The following is a 22,105-nucleotide window of genomic DNA, read 5'->3' as shown; positions in this document are numbered from 1 at the left end:
GTGTGCAGCCACGACGTCTTCATGGTGGAAATGAATTTACATGATTGGAGAAACATGTTTAACAGCTGATCATTTTTTCAATGTTGCCATACAGTTTATTTATAATAAAAGACCACGGGGAGGGGGTTGTAGGACAGCCCTGCCTTCAGAGCTGCTGGCTAGGTTTAGAGCCAAGACACCTGTAATCCCAGCCCTCGGTACTGGAATTTCTCAGTACGTTCCTTCAACTACGAAATGGCCATACTGCATATTGAGCATTTCCTAGCGGGTGGAAATATATCGAGGTGCCTGGCTCCTTCTGCCAGCTCCCTCCCCGCCACAAGCCCTGAACTGTCCACGCTGGGTCGGATTTGTGGAGCGGTCGCGGTGACCGCACTGTGGCTTCCGGAACGTCTCCGGAAGTCCTTCCTCACACACTCTTCCTATTGGATGCCGGTTTGGTGGGCGTGGGTGCTGCCGGGAGGCGGAAGCGGCCGCAGGTATGGCGGCGGCCATGCCGCTCGCTGTGCTTTTGCTGCTGCTGGTGGGACCGGGCTGCTGGGGCCACGCAGAGCACCCACGCGACAGCCTGAGAGAGGAGCTTGTTATAACTCCGCTGCCTTCCGGCGACGTGGCCGCCACATTCCAGTTCCGTACGCGTTGGGATTCGGATCTGCAGCGGGAAGGAGGTGCGTTCTGGACGAGAGAGAAACCTCTGTGACACCTAGCGGAGTTCGTGAAGAGAGCAGTCCCTGGGGGGCGGGTCCTGGGTCGCCACTCACCAGCCCTGGTTTCTGCAGTGTCTCATTACAGGCTCTTCCCCAAAGCCCTGGGGCAGTTGATCTCCAAGTATTCTCTGCGGGAGCTACACCTGTCGTTCACGCAAGGCTTTTGGAGGACCCGATTCTGGGGGCCACCCATCCTTCAGGCTCCATCAGGTGCTGAGCTCTGGGTCTGGTTCCAAGACACTGTCACAGAGTGAGTTCCCACCTTGGGTGTAGTTACAGGTCATGGAGGGAGCGTGGCAGGGGAAGGTGTTGTCATCTTGCCGATGGCCCTGGTATCAGCTGCTCTAATAGGTGGCGATCCCACCAAGCTGGCTTTGAAAGTAAGGAATGATATTACAGGGCTGGGGAGATGCCAAGTCGGAAAATGTTTGCCACTCAAGCTTGAGGACCTGAGTTCCGGAGCCCACTTAGAAAGCCAGGCTGTTGATGCAGGCCTGTAATCCCAGAACTGAGGAGGTGGACACAGGAGGAGCAGGTTTTGCTGGACAAGCCAGTCTAGTTGGATCAGTATGCTCCAGGTTCAATAAGAGACCCTAATCTACCAAAGTAGAGAGGGCATGAAGAAGACCAATGTGGTCTCTGGCCTCCGCAGCTGTGCAGTGTATGCATGCACATACAACACAAAGAAATTACATAACCACAGAGTGGTGAGTGAACGTTCTATCCTGAATACTTTCAAGTCTGAGATACTACATGCACTTCCCTAAAGAGACAAATAACAGATTATTGGCACATAAAGCCACAAATAATTGACAGATTAAATGTTTTTCAAAGACAAATATTCACTTGCATTTGAAAAATATCCATGCTTAGCAAAACATATTTGTGGGATAGCACAATGACTGAAGGAAAAAAAAAACATTGATGAAGCTCTGGAGCGAGAAGGGTGTTTAAGAAGGTGTCTCATATGCCTCTTACTCTTAACCCGCCCTGTAAGGATGAGTAGCTCAGATATTACCAGGTTTAGAGCAGCGATAGGGAATGGTAGGAAAGAGCCCGTGGAACAATTTGAAGTTGGTAACTACCAGTCAGTTCCTATGGATTGCTACCATATGACAGTAGAGGTCTCAATGTTCGCCTGTCGCTTTCAAGAGAGAACAGACTTCAGCATAGAGTTGACATCTAAATATCAACAAGTAACTTTAAAATTTATGAAATGCTAAGTGGATTGGTGTTACTCACATCAACTGAAGCATGGGCAAGACACTGCCACTACCTAGCCATCCCCTAAAAGGGACTTAGTGGGGCCATGAGTGCTCGGACACACAACAGAGCAAAGGAGCTGAGCTTGAGGAGAACTGCAAAGGCTCCTTGGTGGAGGGGACAAGAATGGAGCAGAGCCGAGAGGTGGTGGCACACACCTTTAATCCCAGCACTCGGGAGGCAGGGGCAGGCAGATCTCTGTGAGTTCGAGGCCAGCCTGGTCTACAAGAACTAGTTCCAGGACAGGCTTCAAAAGCCACAGAGAGGGGGCTGGAGAGAAGGCTCAGAGGTTAAGAGCATTGCTTGCTCTTCCAAAGGTCCTGAGTTCAATTCCCAGCAACCACATGGTGGCTCACAACCATCTGTAATGGGGTCTGGTGCCCTCTTCTGGCCTGCAGGCATACACACAGAATATTGTATACATAATAAATAAATAAATATTTTTAAAAAAGCCACAGAGAAACCCTGCTCGAAAAACAAAAACAAAACAAACAAACAAAAAGAATAGAGCATAACTTTGAAGGCAGCAAAATTCCGCGAGCAGAGTGTTCCCAGCAAGGTGACCCACTTGAACAGAGACCTGTAGAGCTGCCATGATACCCAGAGAAGGGCATCCCTAAGCAAGGGTAGTGACATCCTGACTTCCATCACCTGGTCTGTCTCTTGTTCTATCATGGACTTGGCAGTTAGCTGTGGTTGTATGAAGGAGGCCACACAGGATTTAGAGTTACAAAGGTATAACCACAGGGCAGTAAGTAGGTCTGTGTCTCTGTCTAGTGTGGATAAATCTTGGAAGGAGCTCAGCAATGTCCTCTCGGGGATCTTCTGCGCATCCCTCAACTTCATCGACTCTACCAATACTGTCACTCCCACTGCCTCCTTCAAACCTCTGGGACTGGCCAATGGTGAGAGAGCCCTTGAGGTCATTCTTCCTTGTACCTTCTACCCCAACGTACCTCCTTCCCCTTGGGCTCCTCTCCCACAGCTGGGCTAGATCCTAACTCCTGTGGGTGTGCATAGTTTCCTAAGAATGCTGTCTCTACATTGCCTACTCTCTGATTGGAGGTATGATCACTTGGCAGTGGTACTAGAGTGATACAGGGACACTCTAGTATCTTTGGAGTGTGGTTCCTGGAAGGTAGGGCCCAGGTACACTCTCACTAAACTTCTATCTCCCTCAGACACCGATCACTACTTCCTACGCTATGCTGTGCTACCTCGGGAGGTTGTCTGCACCGAGAACCTCACCCCATGGAAGAAGCTCTTGCCTTGTAGTTCTAAGGTGAGTGTGGGTGAGAGCCCCACAAAGGGAAGGGAGTTGGTAGATGTCCCTTTGTGGCTGGGCAACCAGGGTGTGTTTCAGAGAAGCTGTGCCCCGTGTCAGGTGCCCCATGCAGGGTACTAACTGGCCCTATATCACTTCTGTCTCCTCCAGGCAGGTCTCTCCGTGCTATTGAAGGCAGATCGCTTGTTCCACACCAGTTACCACTCCCAGGCGGTGCATATCCGTCCTATCTGCAGAGTAAGCCATGGGGAGTGGGGGTGGGTGTCATCCAGAGGCTGTGAGAGACAGTGCCGGTAAATCTGTGTGGTTCTGGCCGAGTGAGCAGTAGAAGCAGAAGTGATGCTCATTATGTGGGGCACTGGCTGTGCACCAGGGTAACTGAGCGGTTGCCTGGGAAGCACTCAATAAATCTTTATTGTGGAGCACAGAATCAGGAACAGCAGCTGTGTGAGTACAGCTGCCGGCTCAGTCGCTCGCCAGCTGGCATGACCTTGAAGAAATCATTTCATTTCCTTGAACTTCATTCTCTCATCTGTCACATGAGAGTAATAGAGTCTACCTTGGGGGTGGTTGTAATGGCTCATCACTGGTGCACATAACGCTGTTGACATGGGATCTGGCTCGGGGTCAAGTGCTCTGAAGGGAATGGTAGCAAGTCAGTAGAAGTGGACATGCATAAACAGATGGGGATTATGTCCAAGTTAGTCCTTGGGGTGTGGGCTGGATGAGAATAAAGGCGCTGACTGCTACCATCCGGCCCTTATGACAGAATGATCATTGCACCAGCATCTCCTGGGAGCTGAGGCAGACCCTTTCGGTTGTATTTGATGCCTTCATCACGGGACAAGGGAAGAAAGGTAAGCTGCCCTGATACCTCAGTCCATCTGTCGCTGGCCTGCTCTCTCTGTCTGTACCCAACCACCCCAGCCCTTGCTCAGCCCTGTTCTTTCTTCTCAGACTGGTCCCTCTTCCGCATGTTCTCCCGGACACTCACAGAGGCCTGCCCACTGGCATCGCAGAGCCTGGTTTACGTGGACATCACAGGCTACAGCCAGGTACCAAGGTGTTTAGCCGCACACATTCCCTTCTTCCCAACATCAGCCTGTCCCTCTGCTTGTCTCTGAATGCTGCCCTTGTGTTGCCAGGACAATGGAACACTGGAGGTGAGCCCTGCTCCCAGCTCCACATACCAGGATGTCATCTTGGGCACGCGGAAGACCTATGCTGTCTATGACTTGTTTGACACAGCCATGATCAATAACTCCCGCAACCTCAACATCCAGCTCAAATGGAAGAGACCTCCAGATAATGGTGAGTGGATGGGGGGCGGAGGAGGACACAGCAGACCCTCAATTTTATGTCTTCTGCGTCCATGTTACTGGTTCTAAATTCACTTCTTCTCAGCTTTATGACTGGGCAGGTTTCTACCTCCACTGAGCCTTAGTGTCTATAACAGACAGCACTAATACCTAGTGGGTGGGCTGTGATAATTAATGTAAAATACAGAGTTCATTCGTGTTCAGATAGTTTTGAATTTGCACCACGCTGTAAGCATAGAGTGGTAAATAGTCTTATTTATGCTGTGAGAGAGTAGCGTAGGTACATTATTGTTACCGAAGGAAAGGAAGGAACATCCTGAGAGTGCTGCTGCGGGCAGGAGGGGACACAGTGTACATGAGCACGCGGTAATAGTCATCATTTTGTCCTTGTGATCAGAGGAAACTGGATGATCCCAGAGCCCCCCCCCCTTCTCTGATCTAGGGCTCTGCGTATGGCTCAGGGAGTTGGGGTGGAAAGTGACTCTCCTTTAAGAGTGATTTAGTGTTGATTCTTTTTTCCCTTAGCAGAGGCCCTGCCCGTGCCCTTCCTGCACGCGCAGCGGTATGTGAGTGGCTACGGGCTGCAGAAGGGAGAGCTGAGCACACTGCTGTACAACTCCCATCCTTATCGGGCCTTCCCCGTGCTGCTGCTGGATGCTGTGCCCTGGTACCTGCGGCTGTATGTGCACACCCTCACCATTACCTCCAAGGGCAAGGAGAACAAACCAAGTAAGGAGCTGAGTCCCAGGCAGATCCCCAGTTCGCCTCAGCTCCTTCTCTCTTTAGAGCTTCTCCAGACTTCCTTCTCCATAGTTTCTGGACCCCTGAAGGGCTCTGAAGAGGGAAAGAGGGCCTTAGGGATGGCTTTAAAAAATGCAACAGACGGCAGTCGGTGGTGGCACACACCTTTAATCCCAGCACTCAGGAGGCAGAGGCAGGCCGATGGATCTCTGTGAGTTCGAGGACAGCCTGGTCTTCAGAGCAAGTTCCAGGACAGGCTCCAAAGCTACACAGAGAAACCCTGTCTTGGAAAAAAAAAAAAGGAAAGAAAGAAAGAAAAGAAAAAGAAACCCCCAAATCCCATCTCTCTAAAATAGCTAGATTCTTTTAAATTTCAAAGTCTTAGCCAGGCGGTTGTGGCACACACCTTCAGAGTTTGAGGCCAGGCAGGTCTACACAGAGAAATCCTGTCTTGGGGGAAAATAATTCAAAGTCTCTCAGCTGTGGGCTCCTGTAAAATCAGAAATAAATTAAATACTTTTCACTTCAAGAGGAAATAACCAGGCACAGTCCCAGTCTGAGCAAAGCAAAACCAAACTCCAGCAGTGTAAATAACTCAGGATCCATTGTCTAGGATTCACTTGTGGTCTTCTGGGCTCTTCCAAACTCCAGCAGTGTAAATAACTCAGGATCCATTGTCTAGGATTCACTTGTGGTCTTCTGGGCTCTTCCAAACTCCAGCAGTGTAAATAACTCAGGATCCATTGTCTAGGATTCACTTGTGGTCTTCTGGGCTCTTCCAAACTCCAGCAGTGTAAATAACTCAGGATCCATTGTCTAGGATTCACTTGTGGTCTTCTGGGCTCTTCCAAACTCCAGCAGTGTAAATAACTCAGTGTCCATTGTCTAGGATTCACTTGTGGTCTTCTGGGCTCTTCCAAACTCCAGCAGTGTAAATAACTCAGTATCCATTGTCTAGGATTCACTTGTGGTCTTCTGGGCTCTTCCAAACTCCAGCAGTGTAAATAACTCAGGATCCATTGTCTAGGATTCACTTGTGGTCTTCTGGGCTCTTCCAAAGGGCTTGGGTCACTTCACTGGCTCCGCCCTCTCTACACACACAGCTTGTCGTCTAGGCTCCATTGCTTCCACTTCTTGGCTGCTGCTTCTTGGTGATCATTTCATGGTCCTGGCATCTCCAAATCTGGGGTCTTCTGCTGGCCCTCGGCTATGCTTCCACCAATAGCCTTTCTTGGGCTCTCTTTAGGGACTCCAACCCTGCCAGATAGTGCCAAGTCTCACGTGCTCTCTATGGCCTTTATACCCTCAAAACCAGCACTACCTAGGTGACACTTTATGATCAAATTTAGTTACCCAGCACAAGGTACAGCCTTGGCCTCCTCTGGACCACAGCTTCTGTTTGCTGACTCTTAGAAAACACTTCCCAGAAGACTTCACCTCATTGATGCTGTTTTCTTCTTAATCACGGCTAGTTCTTCAGCCCCAGATGACAGCATTTGTTGTCCCAGAAAAGCAAAGGTTTTACCTGAGTGGTTCTGCTCCCTCGTTACTCACAGCTGATTCTTCAGCTCCAGCTGAGCAGACACGCAGATTCTTCACACAATTGGCCTGGTAGAGTCTTTGCTTCCCTCTGACTCAATGAGCCAGGCCTCCATTGTCTGCACTGCTCTCAACATTCGTATCTTCCAAGCTCCTACAGAACAGCCCACCAAGCTCTCAGCACTCAGTGACTTTTCTAGCCCAAAGTCCTTCTACTATCCTCCCTAAAACAACATGGTCACGTCTGTCACAGCAACACCCAACTCCTGGTACAAACTTCTGTCCCAGTTAGGGTTTCTGTTGCTGTGATGAAACACTATGACCAAAACCAGGTTGGGGATGAAAGGACTTACTTGGCTTACACTTCCACATCACTCTTCTTCCCTGAGGGAAGTCAGGACAGGAACTCAAACAGGGCAGAGCCTGGAGGCAGGAGCTGATGCAGAGGCCATGGAAGGCTGCTGCTTACTAGCTTGGTCCTCATGACTTGCTCAGCCTGCTTTTCTATAGAATCCAGGATGACCAGGCCAGGAATGGCCCCACCCACAAAGGGCTGGGTCCTCCCCCATCAATCACTAATTAAGAAAATGCCCTGTAGCCCGTTCTTATGGAAACATTTTCTCATTTAGGGTTCCCTACTTTCAGGTAACTCAAAGTTTGTGCCAAGTTGACATAAAGCCAGCACAGGGGTAAAGTTTAGAATTTGTTCCTTTTTTTCCCAGGTGTGGTGGCACATACCTTTAATCCTAGTACTTAACAGGCTCAGACAAGCAGATCGCTGAGTTTGAAGCAAACCTGTTCTCCAGAGTGAGTTCCAGGACAGCCAGGCCTACAGAGAAACCCTTGGCCCCAAGTAAATAAATTTAAAAAAAAGAAATTTTGGATCGGGTGGTAGTGGCGCATGCCTTTAATCCCAGCACTCGGGAGGCAGAGGCAGGCGGATTTCTGTGAGTTCGAGGCCAGCCTGGTTTACAAGAGCTAGTTCCAGGACAGGCTCCAAAACCACAGAGAAACCCTGTCTTGAAAAACCAAAAGAAAGAAAGAAATTTTGTTGTTTTTAAAGAAGCATTGGCATTTGCTGATGCTTTCCTACTGGGTACCTGGCATAGCACCAAAGCACTTGGTTTTCTTTGGTACGAGAAGGCACCCATGGTGAAGAAAGAGGATGACATCCATGTCAGGACAAACTGAAGAATTTCTAAATCATGTTTCCCGTGTTTTTAAACCTGTGGTTAATGGTTTCGCTGTTTCGGCACTGTTCAAAACTGTATTTTAGACACACCATGTGGGTATATTTTATACATTCCTCAGGGTGAATTTTGTGCCTTTTTTTTTTTCTACTAGGGTATTGGGAATTGACTTTTAACCTAGAGCCTTGTACATGCTAGACAAGCGTAGACAAGTGCTCTATGTTAAATTATATCCTAGCCCTCTTTGTTTTGGTTTTTGTTGGTTGTTTTTTGTTCGTGTTTTTGTTTTGTTTGAGATGGGTCTTTCTACATAGCCTTGTCTGGCTTACTGGGATCACTGGTATTTGCTCTTGTGCTCAGCTTTTATCTGACTTTTACACTTGGAAACGGGCTTGTGAAGTTGCCCAGGCTGGCCTTGAACTTCCGTCCCTCTGCTTCCTCAACCTCCCAAGCAGCTGGAACACAGGCTTGTTCTTTCACTCTCAGCTGTGTTTAATCTTTGACCTTGGAGAATTCTGAACACACCCAAGCACAACAGGTTCCCACCTGCCCAGCTCACCTTGAGAGTCTCCAGCTTCCTCTCAGTTTACCATTTTATCTGTCTCTTTGACTCTCTTCACTTGCTTTGGGTGCTTTGTCTTTTTTCTTGGATATTTGAAGGTAACCCTTAAAACATTATATCAATTTGACTTTAAATATTTCAGAATATATTCTTAATAGATAAAATCAAGCCATCATCGCTCTATTTCCGGGTTAGCATACAACACATTGGGTTTCATAGCAGCATCTTTGTATGTTATCACTTTTAGCGTCTCTCAGGGCCCTAGCAATAGCTTTTTGTGTTTGGTTTGTACTCTCGTCTGGTGTAGGAAGTCCTTCTGTCTACGTGTGGCTTTAAATGGTTAATGAGCAAAGCTGTTTTGGCCAGTGGCTTAGCAGAATAGAGCAAAGTGGGAATTCCAAGCAGATAGAGGAGGAAAGAAGGCAGAGTCAGGGAGACCCATGTAGCCTCCACAGGAGATGCTGGACAGAGCCCTGCTAGGCCACGACCTCGTGGTGATGCACAGATTATTCAAAATGGATTAATTTAAGATATAAGAGCTAGCTAGCAATACACTTAAGCTATTGGCCAAACAGTGTTTTAAATAATATGGTTTCTGTGTAATTGTTTTGGGTCTGGGTGGCTGGTAATAAATGAACAGCCTCCGCCTACACTCTTCTATCTGCTGTTTGGTTTGTCTGTATTCATCTGTCCTGTTGCCTCTAGCGGGCTCTTACACTGTACTTCTTGAGCGTCTCTCTTTGTGCGCTTTTTAAGGAGAGTTTTAGGTCTGGAGAAGTTAAGAAGTTCAGAGATCTTGTGTTCTTTGCACTCAGTTCTGTTCTTTACATGTTGCATGTATGCTTGTCTCCCATCCCCCAGCATCACTGGGGTCATCCCAGGCCGTGTATGTGTGAGGTAAGCACTCACAACTGAGCTCAGTTGCCAATCCCCCCCCCCACACACACACACCTTTTTTGTTGTTGTTTTGGTTTTCTATAAAGGGTTTCTCTGTCTCTCTGGCTGTCCTAGAACTTGCTGTGTAGACCAGGCTGGTCTCAAACTCACAGAGATCCACCTCCCTCTGCCTCCAGAGTGCTGGGATTAAAGTGTGCTCCCCCACCTCCCAGCTTTTTCTTTTTTTAAATATTGATGCTGGTGGTAGAGGTGGCTGGAGAGATGACTTAGCAGGTTAAGAGCACTCACTGCTCTTCTAGAGGACCTCATTTGGCTCCTATCATCTATATCAAGTGGTTCACCTCTCACTCCAGCTCCTAGGGAACTCTGACACCCTCTTCAGGCCTTTTTGGGTACTGCACTCATGTGCACATACCCACTCACAGACATATATATAAACAAAGCAAAAGAGACTGAATCCAGAACCTCTTGCTTGGTAAGTGTTAACACCATTCTATAATAGTTCACAGCTTTTTGTTTTAATTTTATTTTTTTAATTTGCTTACAAAAGTAACAGGTTTTCTTATGGCTCTCTCATACATACTTCTTAAAAAGTGCTATTTCTAAAACTGGGTCGTCTGTTATATAATGTGTGTAAGGAATGTTTGACATTCTGGGTTTGTCCTTGTGCTGCTGTCTAATGTGAGCTGCTATTAGATTTAGAAACTTGATTAGATTTATGTCCTATATTTTTGGCAAGAATTCCCAAATGACTCTGTGGACTTCCTCTTGTATTACATCTGACAGTGATGTCTGGTGCCCTGGTTTAATTAATTATTTATTAATTATTTATCTATCTATCATGGGAGGAGTATTTGTTGTGGGGCGCATGTGAAGAGGTCAGAGGACAGCTTGCACAAAGTGATTCTGTCCTTCACTGGGTCCCCGGGATGGAAACAGGCAGGATGGCCAGGCTCCGCAGTAAGTGTTAACCCATCAGCCCCCTCACCAGCCGAGATGCCCCAGTTTTAGTGATATGAAGACTGATGGTCTGCGGCATCCACAGCAGCCTCCCTTGACTGTATCCTGGGATTGCTGCTTGGTTCCGTGGTCTTCGTTTTCTGAGACCATTTCTTCCTGGCTTGACTTCCTTTTGGTCCCAAGGCACGGGGGAGGAGGTATGGGTAGTGTGATTTTAGGAATGGAGTCTATGGGTTCTTTCCTCCATCCAGGTTACATCCACTACCAACCTGCCCAGGACCGGCAGCAGCCCCACCTCCTGGAGATGCTGATTCAGCTGCCAGCCAACTCCGTCACCAAGGTCTCCATCCAGTTTGAGCGGGCCCTGCTCAAGTGGACCGAGTACACACCAGACCCCAACCATGGCTTCTATGTCAGGTGGGGTCTACCCCAATAGGCTGCTCCCACTTCTGCTCTTGCTTTTTGGTGGGAGGAGCCAGTAAAGAACACAGCCCCTCTGTCTGCTTCTCTGCAGCCCCTCTGTCCTCAGCGCTCTGGTGCCCAGTGTGGTGGCAGCCAAACCAGTGGACTGGGAAGGGAGTCCTCTCTTCAACACCTTGTAAGTGTGACCACACCCTCCTGCGGTTAGGTCCTCAGCTGTCAACTGGGCATCTTCAGCCCTTGTGAAAATCCTAGTGTGAAATGTGTGAAGACTGTAAAAAAGGCTTCCCCGTTTCTACTGCTGGAACTCGTAGAGAGGTGAGACAGTAGTGTGTGCCAGTGACCTCAACAGCAGCAGAGCCACGCACCCCAGAAAGTGCCGGTATACAACCTGGCCTGTTCCCCTGTGCTCACAGCTCAAGGGGCAGACTGTTCCAGATCTGGGTGGTGGTGGTTTGGGGTTGGCGGTAGTTTTGGTGGTTGTGGTGGTATGTAGTGGGTTACTTATTTTTGTGAAGACTAGGCTAAGGCAGTAGACAAGGCAGGCCCATTCCTTCAGTGCTGGTGAGAAGTAATAAGGGCGGCGGCGCTGCCCCAAAATAATTACACAGACACTGTATTCTTTTAAGCACTGCTTGGCCCTTTAGCTCTAGCACTTCCAGGCTAATTCTCACATCCCAATCAACCCATCTCTAATAATCTGTGAGAACCGGTCTTACCGGGAAGATTCTAGCCTAGTCCATCCTGGGTCGGAGCTTCATGCCGGGAGTGGGGCATGGCGTCTCTCTCAGGCGTCTGCTTCCTAGAGGAGAGCTGTGGAGTCTCTGAGCTCACTTCCTCTTCCTACCAGAATTTTGTTCTGTTTACTCCTCCCACCTATCCTCTAACCAATAAAATGGGCCAGGGCAATGCCTTTATTAGCCAATGACCTTCCTCCATCATTGGTGGGTTTCCTTTGATCAGGCGTGTGCATGCACACGTGTGTGTGTGTGTGTGTGTGTGTGTGTGTGTGTGTGTGTATGTGTGTGTGTGTACGCGCGCACATGCATACATGCAGTTTCCTATGGCATGCTTCTTTACAAGGTTTCAAGACTAGGACTCTGGAAGCTGCTCTGGAGGTAGCACAAACTGTGGCTCAATTGGGGAAGACGGGGAAGGACAGAGAAACAGCCAGTCCCATCTCACCACTCTCTCCCATCCCTAGGTTCCCAGTGTCTGATGGCTCCAGCTACTTTGTGCGACTCTACACAGAGCCCTTGCTAGTAAACCTGCCTACACCTGACTTCAGCATGCCCTACAATGTGATCTGCCTTACATGCACTGTGGTGGCCGTGTGCTATGGCTCCTTCTATAATCTTCTCACCCGAACCTTCCACATTGAGGAGCCCAAATCGGGTGGCCTGGCCAAGAGACTGGCTAACCTCATCAGGCGTGCCCGTGGTGTCCCCCCTCTCTAACACTCCTCTTTAGCAGCTACAGCTGCATCCCCTACCCACTCACTCCTGTCCAAGGGAGCAGGGACGGGACTTTTCCTGCCACTCCTCTGTCCCCAGAGTTAGCTTTTGAAGCAAACTCCCGCTGGGCCTGGCCGGGCTCAGAACTGTGGTGTCCGGTATGGTGGCCTCAAGCAGACGTAGTGTGGGGATTCATGTTTCCCTTCTTCGCCTGCAGCAGCCACACTTGTGCCCCGCAGTGGCTGGCGCTGCTGCACCCTGGACAGCCTGGCGACGTTCCTGTCATTGCAGGGTGTCTGATGGCTCAGGTAATGGAATGCACCAGAGCTCGCGGTCCTGTGTGGTGGGTCGAGATTACCGTGGTAATAAAGTGGCTGCCTTCCTAGGTCATTTCTTCCTCCTTGAGGCCTGGGAAGAGTTCCCAGCAGAAGCTTGTGTGATGAGTGCTCTGCCCACTCCTGCCAGAAATTCCTCATCTTGTGTATTCTCCCCACCCTTCTCAAAGTAATTCTCCAACTCTGGGTTTGGCTGGGAGTTTTTCTGTAAATATAATCTGTGATCGTGAAATGAATCCTGTCAGCAAGAACAGAGGTAGGAGTGGCTAACTGCAGTGTCAGAATGGCTGGGGCTCACTTTGGCGTTTGGAAATTTTTGATATTAAGGATCACTCCTTAGACTGCCCACGAGCTCCAAAGTCAGGCCATTGGCTCCAAGACTGTCCCCTACCACCTCCCCTTGTTAGAGAACTCTGGTGCTGAGGGAGGTTCTTCTGTCTGTGTAGCTTTTTACTGGTTAATGAATAAAGAACTGCTTTGAGCCTATGGCAGGGAAGAACAGAACTAGGCTGGGAAAGCTAGGCTGTATGCTGGGAGAAAGAAGGGCGGAGCAGAGAGATGCCATGGAGCCCCTGGGAACTTTACCCAGTAACCCACAGCCACGTGGTGATATACAGATTAATAGAAATGGGTTAAATTAATATAAGAGTTAGCCAATAAGAAACTAGAGCTAGAGCTAATGGGCCAAGCAGTGATTTAATTAATACAGTTTCTGTGTGATTATTTCGGGGCTAAGTGGCTGAGAACAAACTGGGTTCCTGTAGAACGGGTCCTTAGGCAATAAGCCTCCCGCTTTTCCTTCAGCACATTGAGTTAACTTGTCCCTTCCACCCTACCCCACATTTTTCTCTCTACGTGGTATAAATGCATTGTTCACCAAGCACACACCCCTTAACTGCCTGGTTCACTCTCTTCCAAAGCCAAATGAGACATTGCTTCCTTCGGGAAGTCTGGCATACCAGGATGTCACCGGTGCCCTCCGCCTGTCCTCCCACAGACCCTTGCACTTATCTTGTCCCCTGTTTTCCACTCATGCCTGTTGACTTCCATTACACAGTGCTTGCTGCATAGGTCTTTCAGGAGAACGTGGCCTCTCAGGACGTTCTGCTGGCATTCAGTCAGCAGCAAAAGCATCTAGGTGAATTCTGGTCTGGGCCAGATGCAAGCTGTGAAGGGCCTGAGTGTAGCTGATCCAGGAGCCATGCCCACAACCTGTAATCCAGTGCTTCAGGCTGGAGTTAGGATTGTGAATTCAAGGCTCAATTGGGCTGTGTAGACCCCATCTTTAGAAAATGAAGAAAGGAACAAAGGCTGGCATGTTGGAACACACCTTTTATCCAAGCACTAGGGAGGCAGAGACAGGTAGATCTCCCGAGTTTGAAGCCAGCCTGGTCTATATAGCAAATTTCAGGACAGCCAGAGCTACATAGTGAGACCCTGTCTCGAACAAGAAAACAAAAGAACAAGTGTAGGCGGATGACTCTCAAAAGTTAAATGGCCTTGGCAGTCAAGTAGTGTGGGATGGTGGCTAAATCAGAAGAGCGTGAAGCAGGCCAGCAAGTCAGCTAGAAATGAGCCCCGCATGCTGGCAGCACCTGCGTGTCTTGTTCATCTCTCCCAGGGTTCATTTCCCCAGCCGCCTTCACCTGCCTTCTCCACTTGGATGGCAAGGATCCCCACAGCTGAATTTCTCATTCCCTTCCTCTCCAGATGTGTTCCCCCGAAGCCCCACATATCTGTCAGTGCCTTTTGCCCTCTTTCCATCTGTCCAACCCTTTGAGTCATCTTTGATCTCCGCCTCCGCATCCAGTATGCACCTTCGAAATGAATTCAGAATTGATGCCTTTATACGTGTGGGTGTGCATGGAAGCTAGATGTCAGCGCCAGCGTCATCTCACTTTCTTACTTAAATTGTTTTCATGTGCATGAGTGTTCTGCCTGCACGTATGTCTGTGCATCATACGCGTACACTTAGTGCCCACAGAGACCAGAGGAGGGTGTCATATCCCCTGTGATGAGTTACAGATGATTGTGAGCCACCGTGTGGGTGCTGGGAATGAAAGCCAGGTCCTCTCAGAGAACAGCCAGTGCTTTTAACCCCTGAGCCATCCCTCCTAGGAGCAAACCCCATCTCCCCGGCACTGGGATTACATAAACATGTCCCCACGCCTGTTTCCCATGTGTTCTAGGGGTGCCGACGTAGCATGCCCTTTACCAGGGGAGCCTTCTCCCAGCCTTCCAGCGCCCCTTTCCCCTCCACTATCAGGTTTTCTAAGGGACGTTCCTGACCACACCCTATTTCTAGCTCCTTAAGCCCCAAGCTTATTCCTTTCCTGGTGGTTTTCCTCTCTAGCCTGGCTGCCTCTCGCATATGAGAACAGGAATTTCTCTCCTGCTGCAGTACTGGGATGGTGTCTGCATTCTGAAGGGTGGAGGAATGTGAGTGACCCGCGGCCACACAGAAAGCTCCCTGTCAGGCAAACCTGTCCTAGGCTTCTGGGCTTCTGGTGTGTGTGGTCTTGGTGTGTGTGGGAAGCCTTGAGTAACTGTGGAAGGAGCCGGTGAAGTCCTGCCTGCATGTGTATCACTGAGGAGGACGGATACATGCCTCAGGCTGGTGGCCAGTGGCAAAGCCTTCCTCTGCTCCAGAATGGCGAGGACTCGCCCGTGCAAAAACTAGCAGCGGCAGCTCCCTCCTGCCAGAGGACTGCAACCTGAGACTTCTCCCCTACGCAGACCTCCTGCTGAGAGGAGTGCACCCCAACTGCTCCTTCACATAAACCAAGCTGAGGTTTGGGTTGCTGTGGTTGCGGCTGCTGCATGCATAGCTCACCCGACCCCAGCGTTTGTGTGTCTGCTCTTTCCTCATTCCATTGTTGTACAGTCAGGACCAAGCCGAGCTGCATACGGCCACCTGGCATTCCTGCTGTGCCCAAACTGGGACAACCATTTATCCCTGCGCTTGGGACAAGAGCATTTCCTGTAAGCTCACAGTTCCGCTGTGGGACTGGCAGTGGTCCTTCTCCAACAAAGTTGACACAAGGCAATGGCATCTGGGGAAAGAGCTGGAGGCGCCCAGTCAGCCCCTTGGGGTGTAAGATGGGGTGGCCGGGAGGATGAAGGAAAGTACTTCTATCCCTGAGAACTCTAGGGAAATCGGGAGCGAGGAGCCTGCAGGTAGGAAGTAGCTGGCGGAAGCCTGTCACAGCTTCCTGCATTGTCCTGTAAACAATGCCCTGCTATTAGACATGGGCATTTATTACATGCCTGCCAGGACTCTTGCAGGACGCAAAGTGGGTACTTTGTGGATTATAGGAGTTCGGGGAACTCTCCGCTAGCCCAGCGCCCCCTCCTCCACCATGAAGAATATAAGTATTAGTTCAAAGCCAAGCAAACACTAGGGAATTCTGTGTTACACACTGTATACCTTGGAGGGAGTCAGCTGCCAGGCCAGGGTAGTCATGCCTCTTCTTGAGCAGACGGTGGCCAGGTCCTGGGCTAAGGACTTTACATGTAACTTTGTCTTCATAACAATCCCAGGCGGCTTTACGTTTGTTTACAGATGAATCTAAGGGCTTAAGGACCCATAATCTGTGAGGGATGAGACAGGTATTAGAGTTCAGACAGCCTGATTTGTGACTGGGTGCTCACGTGGTGACCCTTTGGGAGGGTGACCTTGGAACGGAAGGTGAATGACTGCACTAACAGATAGTTGAGACTGTGTTGAGCTAGGAGGTCCATCTGCTCAGAAGACAGCACGGAGAACTGACCCGAGAGGCTGGCAGCTGGCCACAGCTGCCCCCATTAGGCTAGGTGCTCTTAGAAGAGCTCACAGGGAGCGGAGCAGGGCCCCGTGCAACTAGGGTCTGGGAGGCCTTGTCCTGGCCCGGGAAAGAACTCTTTGCATCCACAGCACCACAGAACAGGAGGCACAGAAGTCTGGGTTGAGGCAGAGCCCCTGCCTGGAGCAGGAAGGGTAGGAGAGGGAGGAAGGGCGGAACCACCTTGCTTAGATTATCTCATATTTTCCAGAGTCCCTGACTGCGCCTGTGCTCTTGCCTCCAGTGCCTGGCTCGTTTTGTTCTATGTTCACGAAGCCTTCACTGGCCCTTCCCACTCCTGTAGCGTCCCATCTCCAGCTGGGCTTCTACAGCCACACAATAATCACTTCGCTCACCTGCTCACATTTTGTTGGGGGCTGCAGACCCCTGACCCCTTGACTTTCTTTGCCTGCCTCAGCCCCTTTGCCTGCTGGAGTGAACTGAGCAAAATAACTTGTTTGCCTGTGCCTGTAGCTGCTCTGAGCGCAAGACCCTGATGGCAGGGGAGTGGGTTCTGGTGAGGCCTGCAGCTGAAAGATCCAGAGAGCCGGGGCGTGGCTCTCCGTTAAGGAACCCAACATAAGCTTCCCTAGAGCACAATAAACTTGGCATTCTTATATCAAGGATGACCCATGTCATCTGTGCGCGTGTGTTTTTAAGATTCCAGTTTAGTTCCTGTCTCACGTACCGTCCTGTAGTGGCTCGGGCGCTACAATATTTCTGTATTTCTTTTATCCATTCTTGGGGGGGGCATGTTTCAAGACAGAGTTTCTCTGTGTTGTCATGGCTACCCTGGAACGTGCTGACCTCGAACTCAGAGCTTCGTCTGCCTCTGCCTCCTGAGTTCTGGGAGTAAAGGTGTGCACAGCTACCACCACCACCTGGCTCTATCCAATCTTTCATTGTTCTGTTTTTCCCAGAGCTTCTTTGTGTAGCCCTGGCTGTCCTGGAACTCGCTCTGTAGACCAGACTGGCCTCGAACTCACAGAGATCCGGCTGCTTCTGCCTCTCAAGTGCTGAGATTAACGGTGTATGCTGCAACTGCACAGCCCCTATCCATTCTTTATGCAGTCAACAAACACTTCATCTAGCATTGACTGTACGCAAAGCATTGTTCTAGGCACTGGGGACCTGGCTGTGAACGACACAGGGAATCTCCACACCCAGGCTCAGCAAAGGAGGCAGACAAGAAACACAGGTGTTATGAAGAATAAAGCAGGGTTTGCAGGAGGGGGCAGATAGGAAAGGGGTCTGGGGGGACCAGCATGCAGGCATGCGCCTGTCTATTCTATTTAAGTGTTTCAGCTTGGGCTAAAGCCACACACAAGGTCTCATTCACTTTATCTTCCCACTTGAAGCCTAGGCCAGTGCTGGCTACTCAACATGTTCTTCCCCGTGTGATTTCGCAGGATCCAAATTGGTCTTCGGCAAACCAAAGGGGATACTGAGGTGTCTGCAAGGTATAAACGCTGAAGTGTGTCCCCAACCACCAGTGTTATCCCCAAGGGCAAGAGTGTCATGGAAATGGCAGTGTGGAGTCCCCGCTTGTGGCTTCTGTTTGGTCTCACGGTAGCTGTATCCCTTACAGTAAGAGCAAGTGGCTATACTGGATGCCTGCTCAGAAGCAAGGACTGGGGATGGGAGGGCTCCCCAGGCCAGGTCAGGGCAGACCCCCGCTCACTGTCAAAGAATGTAGCAATGGCAGGCGTTCAACCTAAGACAGGAAGGAAGCTGACACATGGGTGAGCCTTAAGGACGTTATGCCAGCTGTGGGTGGGGATCCACTCAGGCTTGTGGAGACTCCCGACCTTCTGTCACTCCCTCTGTGTGCCCTTCTAGCTCCTGTTTCCTGCTAGGCAGGAAGAGCCTGGGAGGGGGGTCTTGGAATAGAACCACAGGTGCTGCAGGTGGCAGAGAAGAGTAGACCAGGCTCAGAGGACAAACACTGCAAACTCCTCAGAGCGCGGTTCATCCTGGCTCCTGGGAGACACTTCCAGCCCATCCCTATGTGGAGGGAAATTGGCTTCCTTGTTTTCACCATCTTTCTGAGGGCACAGATCTGTCTGCTTCTGCCTCCTGAGGGCTGGGATTAAAGGCGTGGGCCACCACTGCCAGGCCTATTTGAGAGCTTTCCTAATACTGCCTCACCCACCTGACAGAGAGCAAGTTGCTGCTGAATCCTGGGGTGTCAGTGGCTCACAGCTCTGGGCCAGGATTAGGGGACTGGGACACACCCTGCCACTGAAGGGGCAGGGGCCCATCCCCCGGGCCTCTGAAAAGAACCTTGCTTTGCATTTTCTGATGAGCAAGGGTGTCTGCGTCAGAAGACTGGGACTCCTTGTCTCGGAGGAGGGGTCACTCCCTTTGGAGGGGCTTGTGGGGGGGGGGGGGCTGCTGAACAAGTTTCACATGCCAGCACTGCCTTCTCCAAAACCCCATTCTTAGACCCAGGACTGTAGATGAGTCCTGGAGATCTAGGACTGGTAAGTGACCTTCAGGCCTCCGTTTTCCTCTCTGCAAAGGGAGTGGGATGGGCAGCATGGTCCCCGAGGAAGGCAGGACGCCCTCTCTCCTTCTGTTATTGTTGGTCCCCACCCAGCGTCTTCCAGCTAGTTGTTTCAGCATCCCGGGAGAGACAGCAGCTCTTTGTCTCTGGCTTATTTATTTAATTTGGAAATAATGTGTTTATTGTTTCATGTGAATGGCCATCCTTATTTTACTCCGGCCATACTGACTATAAGAAGATGCCCCAGCTGTGCCGTGGCACAGGTCTGCTCCGAGGTTTCCTCTCATTGGGCTTGTGCTCGGGATGGGGGTGGGGTCCCTGCCCTGCCTTTTCCTTATTCCAGTTGGTGTCAGCTTGTTCTCTTTGATTTCCCTCTCCAGAATCTGAGATCTGTTGTCCCTACCCCAGCCCCACAGCACAGTCTGAGGTCTGTGTCTGCACTGTTCTACAGCCTGAAGGCACTCTGAGAAAAGGGTGTAAGCCTCAGTTTGGTGGGATTCAGAGTCACCAGGGAGACACACCTCTAGATGTATCCGTGGGATCAGGAGGGCATTTTCAAAGAGGTTTAGCTGAAGCAGGGTGGCCGCCTACTCTAATGGATGGTTGTAAAGGTGGCGGGCACTGTCCCGTGAGCTGGGGTGCTTGATGGAGTAAACAGGGGAGAGTGAGCTGGGTACCAGCATCTTCACTGATTCCTGACTGTGAACATTATGTAATCAGCCACTTCACACTCCCACCATGCCTTCCCCATCTCGACAGACTGTTTCCCTTCATACTGAGAGTCAAAAGAAAGCCTCCCCTGGGTTGCTATTGCCAGGAATTCTCTTACAGAAATAAGAAGGACTGAGTCGTACAAAGGGGACTTCACTGGCAGGTCTTTTTACAGTGACACGTTCTGCCTGGGCTGTTCTCTGGACAGTTTCCTCATGGGCTTTTCTTCAGTTGACTGCTTTTGGCTGTGGGCTATGTATTTTTCGCAGGAGTTGCCTGACACTTGGAGTCATTCAGTCCAAACCTCTAGCCCTGGGAAACCACAAGCCCTGTATCTTTTTATCGAAGCTGAGATATTAAAAGGTTGGATGGTAACCGGGCTGGGATTTTCTAAGGATCCCTCTGTTTGCACTCAATAAACTGACACTTCCCTCTGACTTAGGGGCTTTCCCATGGCCACTATACCGTGTTCACTTTCTGTTTGGAGCTCTGATCTGATATGGGACCGATTCTGGGTATCTTGGGGCCACCATGCTCTGAGAAAGTTACACAGCTGGCAGAGGTTATGTGTACGTGTTCCTGGCAAGATTGTTGTCTGCTTTTAATTCTAGGAACCAAATCCCAGGCCCCAAACATACTAAGTGTATTCTCCACCACTCCTCTCCTCTCCATAAAGATCATGAGGGTTTATGTTGTAGTCCTCTGTGTTAATAAGAAGTCTTCTAAAGAATCTTTCATTTGTTAAAGATGAGCTATCTTCCCGGGTGTGCTCATGAGTACAGTGCCCACGGAAGCCAGTAGTCAGATCCTTGGAGCTGGAGTTACTGGATCCTTGTGATCAGTGCTGGGATCCCAAGCAGAGTCAGAGCCCCCTCTCCATTCCCTCCCTCTTCACTCCCATTCCCCTCCCCCTTTAAGAATCTTTACAGTCTCTGCAAACTCAGAAGGACCTGAAAAGGGAGACGAGCCTGCCCCTTTTAAGATTTTATTTCTGTGGCATCTGTTTAATGGCGTGAAGTTCAATAAGATTAGCAGAAAGCCCACAAAGCTTTAAGAAGCCTTTATGGAAGTGTTCTCATGTTGGACCAAGCTTTGAGTCTCTTGGCTCTATTCAGTGTGAGTTCGTCTAGGCACTTTCTAATGCGGGGTGAGGTTTGCCGCCCCCTCCTGGTAGAACTGGGGAATGGCAGTGTCTCAAGCTTTGCCCGCCAGGCTAAGGAGAAAGAGGCTGTCAACCATCACCAAGTTGGCCTTTACACCATCAAATGAGTGCTTGGGCTGGCTGAAGGCCATCTCAGCAGCCTTGGTTTCCCATCTTTGGTAGAAGTCTCACGTTTCTGCTGGTTGGTAGGCAGCTCAGAGGAATAAGATAAGAGGAGGTTGTAGCTCAACTCAAAAAACAGGTGTAGGCTGTTTGCCCTTGACTTACCCATCTGGCAGGCAGAGAAAAGAGGCCCCCTCTGTAGGCCTGAGAAAAGACCTAAACTTTTGTCTCGGGAGCTGCGAATTATTTATCGTTTCCAACTCCAGTCTTCTGTGTTCTGTAGTCTCAAATTCCCGCTTTAATTTGGGGGGCGGGTGGCATGGTGAGTGTTGCTTTTAAAAATTTCATTTTTCAAATTCAGAGACTCAGGTCCCAAGACACTAATTTGCCAAAACCCCAGGTCCGCTTGACTGTGAAAATTGTTGTCTTTTTCCTTTCTTTTTTTAAAGCTCGGAGACAGTTTTATTAGAGTTTGGGACTAACAACAGGCAGGCAAGCTGTAAACTTTGGCAGCTGCCCAGAGGAGGTAGATTGGGGGGGGGTCACGTGACTCGTTAGCGGCCTTCCTGGAGGCAGTGGGAGGGGGTAGCTTCAGAGAACCCGTGAGAAAACCAGGGAACCGCAGGAAAAGCGGGGTCAGGCTCTGGAAGAAGAAGAAGAAGAAGGAGGAGGGCGAGGAGGAGGAGGAGGAGGAAGAAGAAGAAGAAAAAAGAGAGAGAGAGAGAGAGAGAGAGAGAGAGAGAGAGAGAAAACAGTAACACTTTTCTGAATAACCCAGAACCATGGGCCAGCTTAGCTGAGCTACTCAGTGGCCGTCCAGTCAGTGACATGGGTGGCCATCTTAATACTGTGAACCAAAGTTCTGGAAAGAATTGCACGTTCGACCTTCTGCAAGGCTGATGAGCCGATTAGGACTGCAATGATGCGCAGAGGTTGGAATGCTGCAAATCCAGAGTCAAACTCTCTTGGGGCATCTTTTGCTCCCCTAACGGCCATTTATTGTATTCCTCTGCACGTGACCGAACAGCTTTGTGACCATTAGGTAAATCCTTTGGAATGTGTGACCAGATCTCTACCTAGTTTCCAACCAATCACACGGCAAAGGCTGTCAGCGGATAGCACCTGAGGTCT

The 22,105-nt window shown here is 50.0% G+C and overlaps 1 protein-coding gene across 2 annotated transcripts; it reads left to right on the top strand.

The window, feature by feature from the left end:
* The first annotated feature begins 435 nt into the window (after positions 1-435).
* Pigt (phosphatidylinositol glycan anchor biosynthesis class T) lies at positions 436-12,904 on the top strand. Of its 2 annotated transcripts, none has more exons than XM_041670799.1 (12): positions 436-668; positions 780-957; positions 2,748-2,875; positions 3,152-3,252; positions 3,406-3,492; positions 4,025-4,112; positions 4,213-4,310; positions 4,401-4,566; positions 5,103-5,303; positions 10,715-10,880; positions 10,978-11,061; positions 12,088-12,904. In XM_041670799.1, the coding sequence occupies exons 1-12, from the start codon at positions 482-484 to the stop codon at positions 12,338-12,340; spliced, it is 1,737 nt and encodes a 578-aa protein (XP_041526733.1). In that variant the 5' UTR covers positions 436-481; the 3' UTR covers positions 12,341-12,904. The 2 variants fall into 2 exon arrangements, with proteins under 2 accessions (XP_041526733.1, XP_041526732.1); XM_041670798.1 differs by having other exon boundaries at positions 5,100-5,303.
* Positions 12,905-22,105: the final 9,201 nt, after the last annotated feature.

The sequence above is a fragment of the Microtus oregoni genome, unplaced genomic scaffold, assembly GCF_018167655.1.
Source record: "Microtus oregoni isolate MIOR12 unplaced genomic scaffold, Mior012 000020F_ref0000438, whole genome shotgun sequence".
Classification (NCBI taxonomy): Eukaryota; Metazoa; Chordata; class Mammalia; order Rodentia; family Cricetidae; genus Microtus; species Microtus oregoni.
The sequence above is the reverse complement of the archived record's forward strand: the minus strand, read 5'-3'. Positions and strand labels throughout refer to the sequence as shown.

Bases quoted from the DNA above. Each gene is read 5' to 3' on its own strand.
- Pigt (XM_041670798.1), top strand. From the start codon at position 482: ATGGCGGCGGCCATGCCGCTCGCTGTGCTTTTGCTGCTGCTGGTGGGA. The intron at 669-779 runs GTGCGTTCTGGA...TGGTTTCTGCAG, and splicing joins GGATCTGCAGCGGGAAGGAG to TGTCTCATTACAGGCTCTTC. The intron at 3,493-4,024 runs GTAAGCCATGGG...CCCTTATGACAG, and splicing joins ATATCCGTCCTATCTGCAGA to AATGATCATTGCACCAGCAT.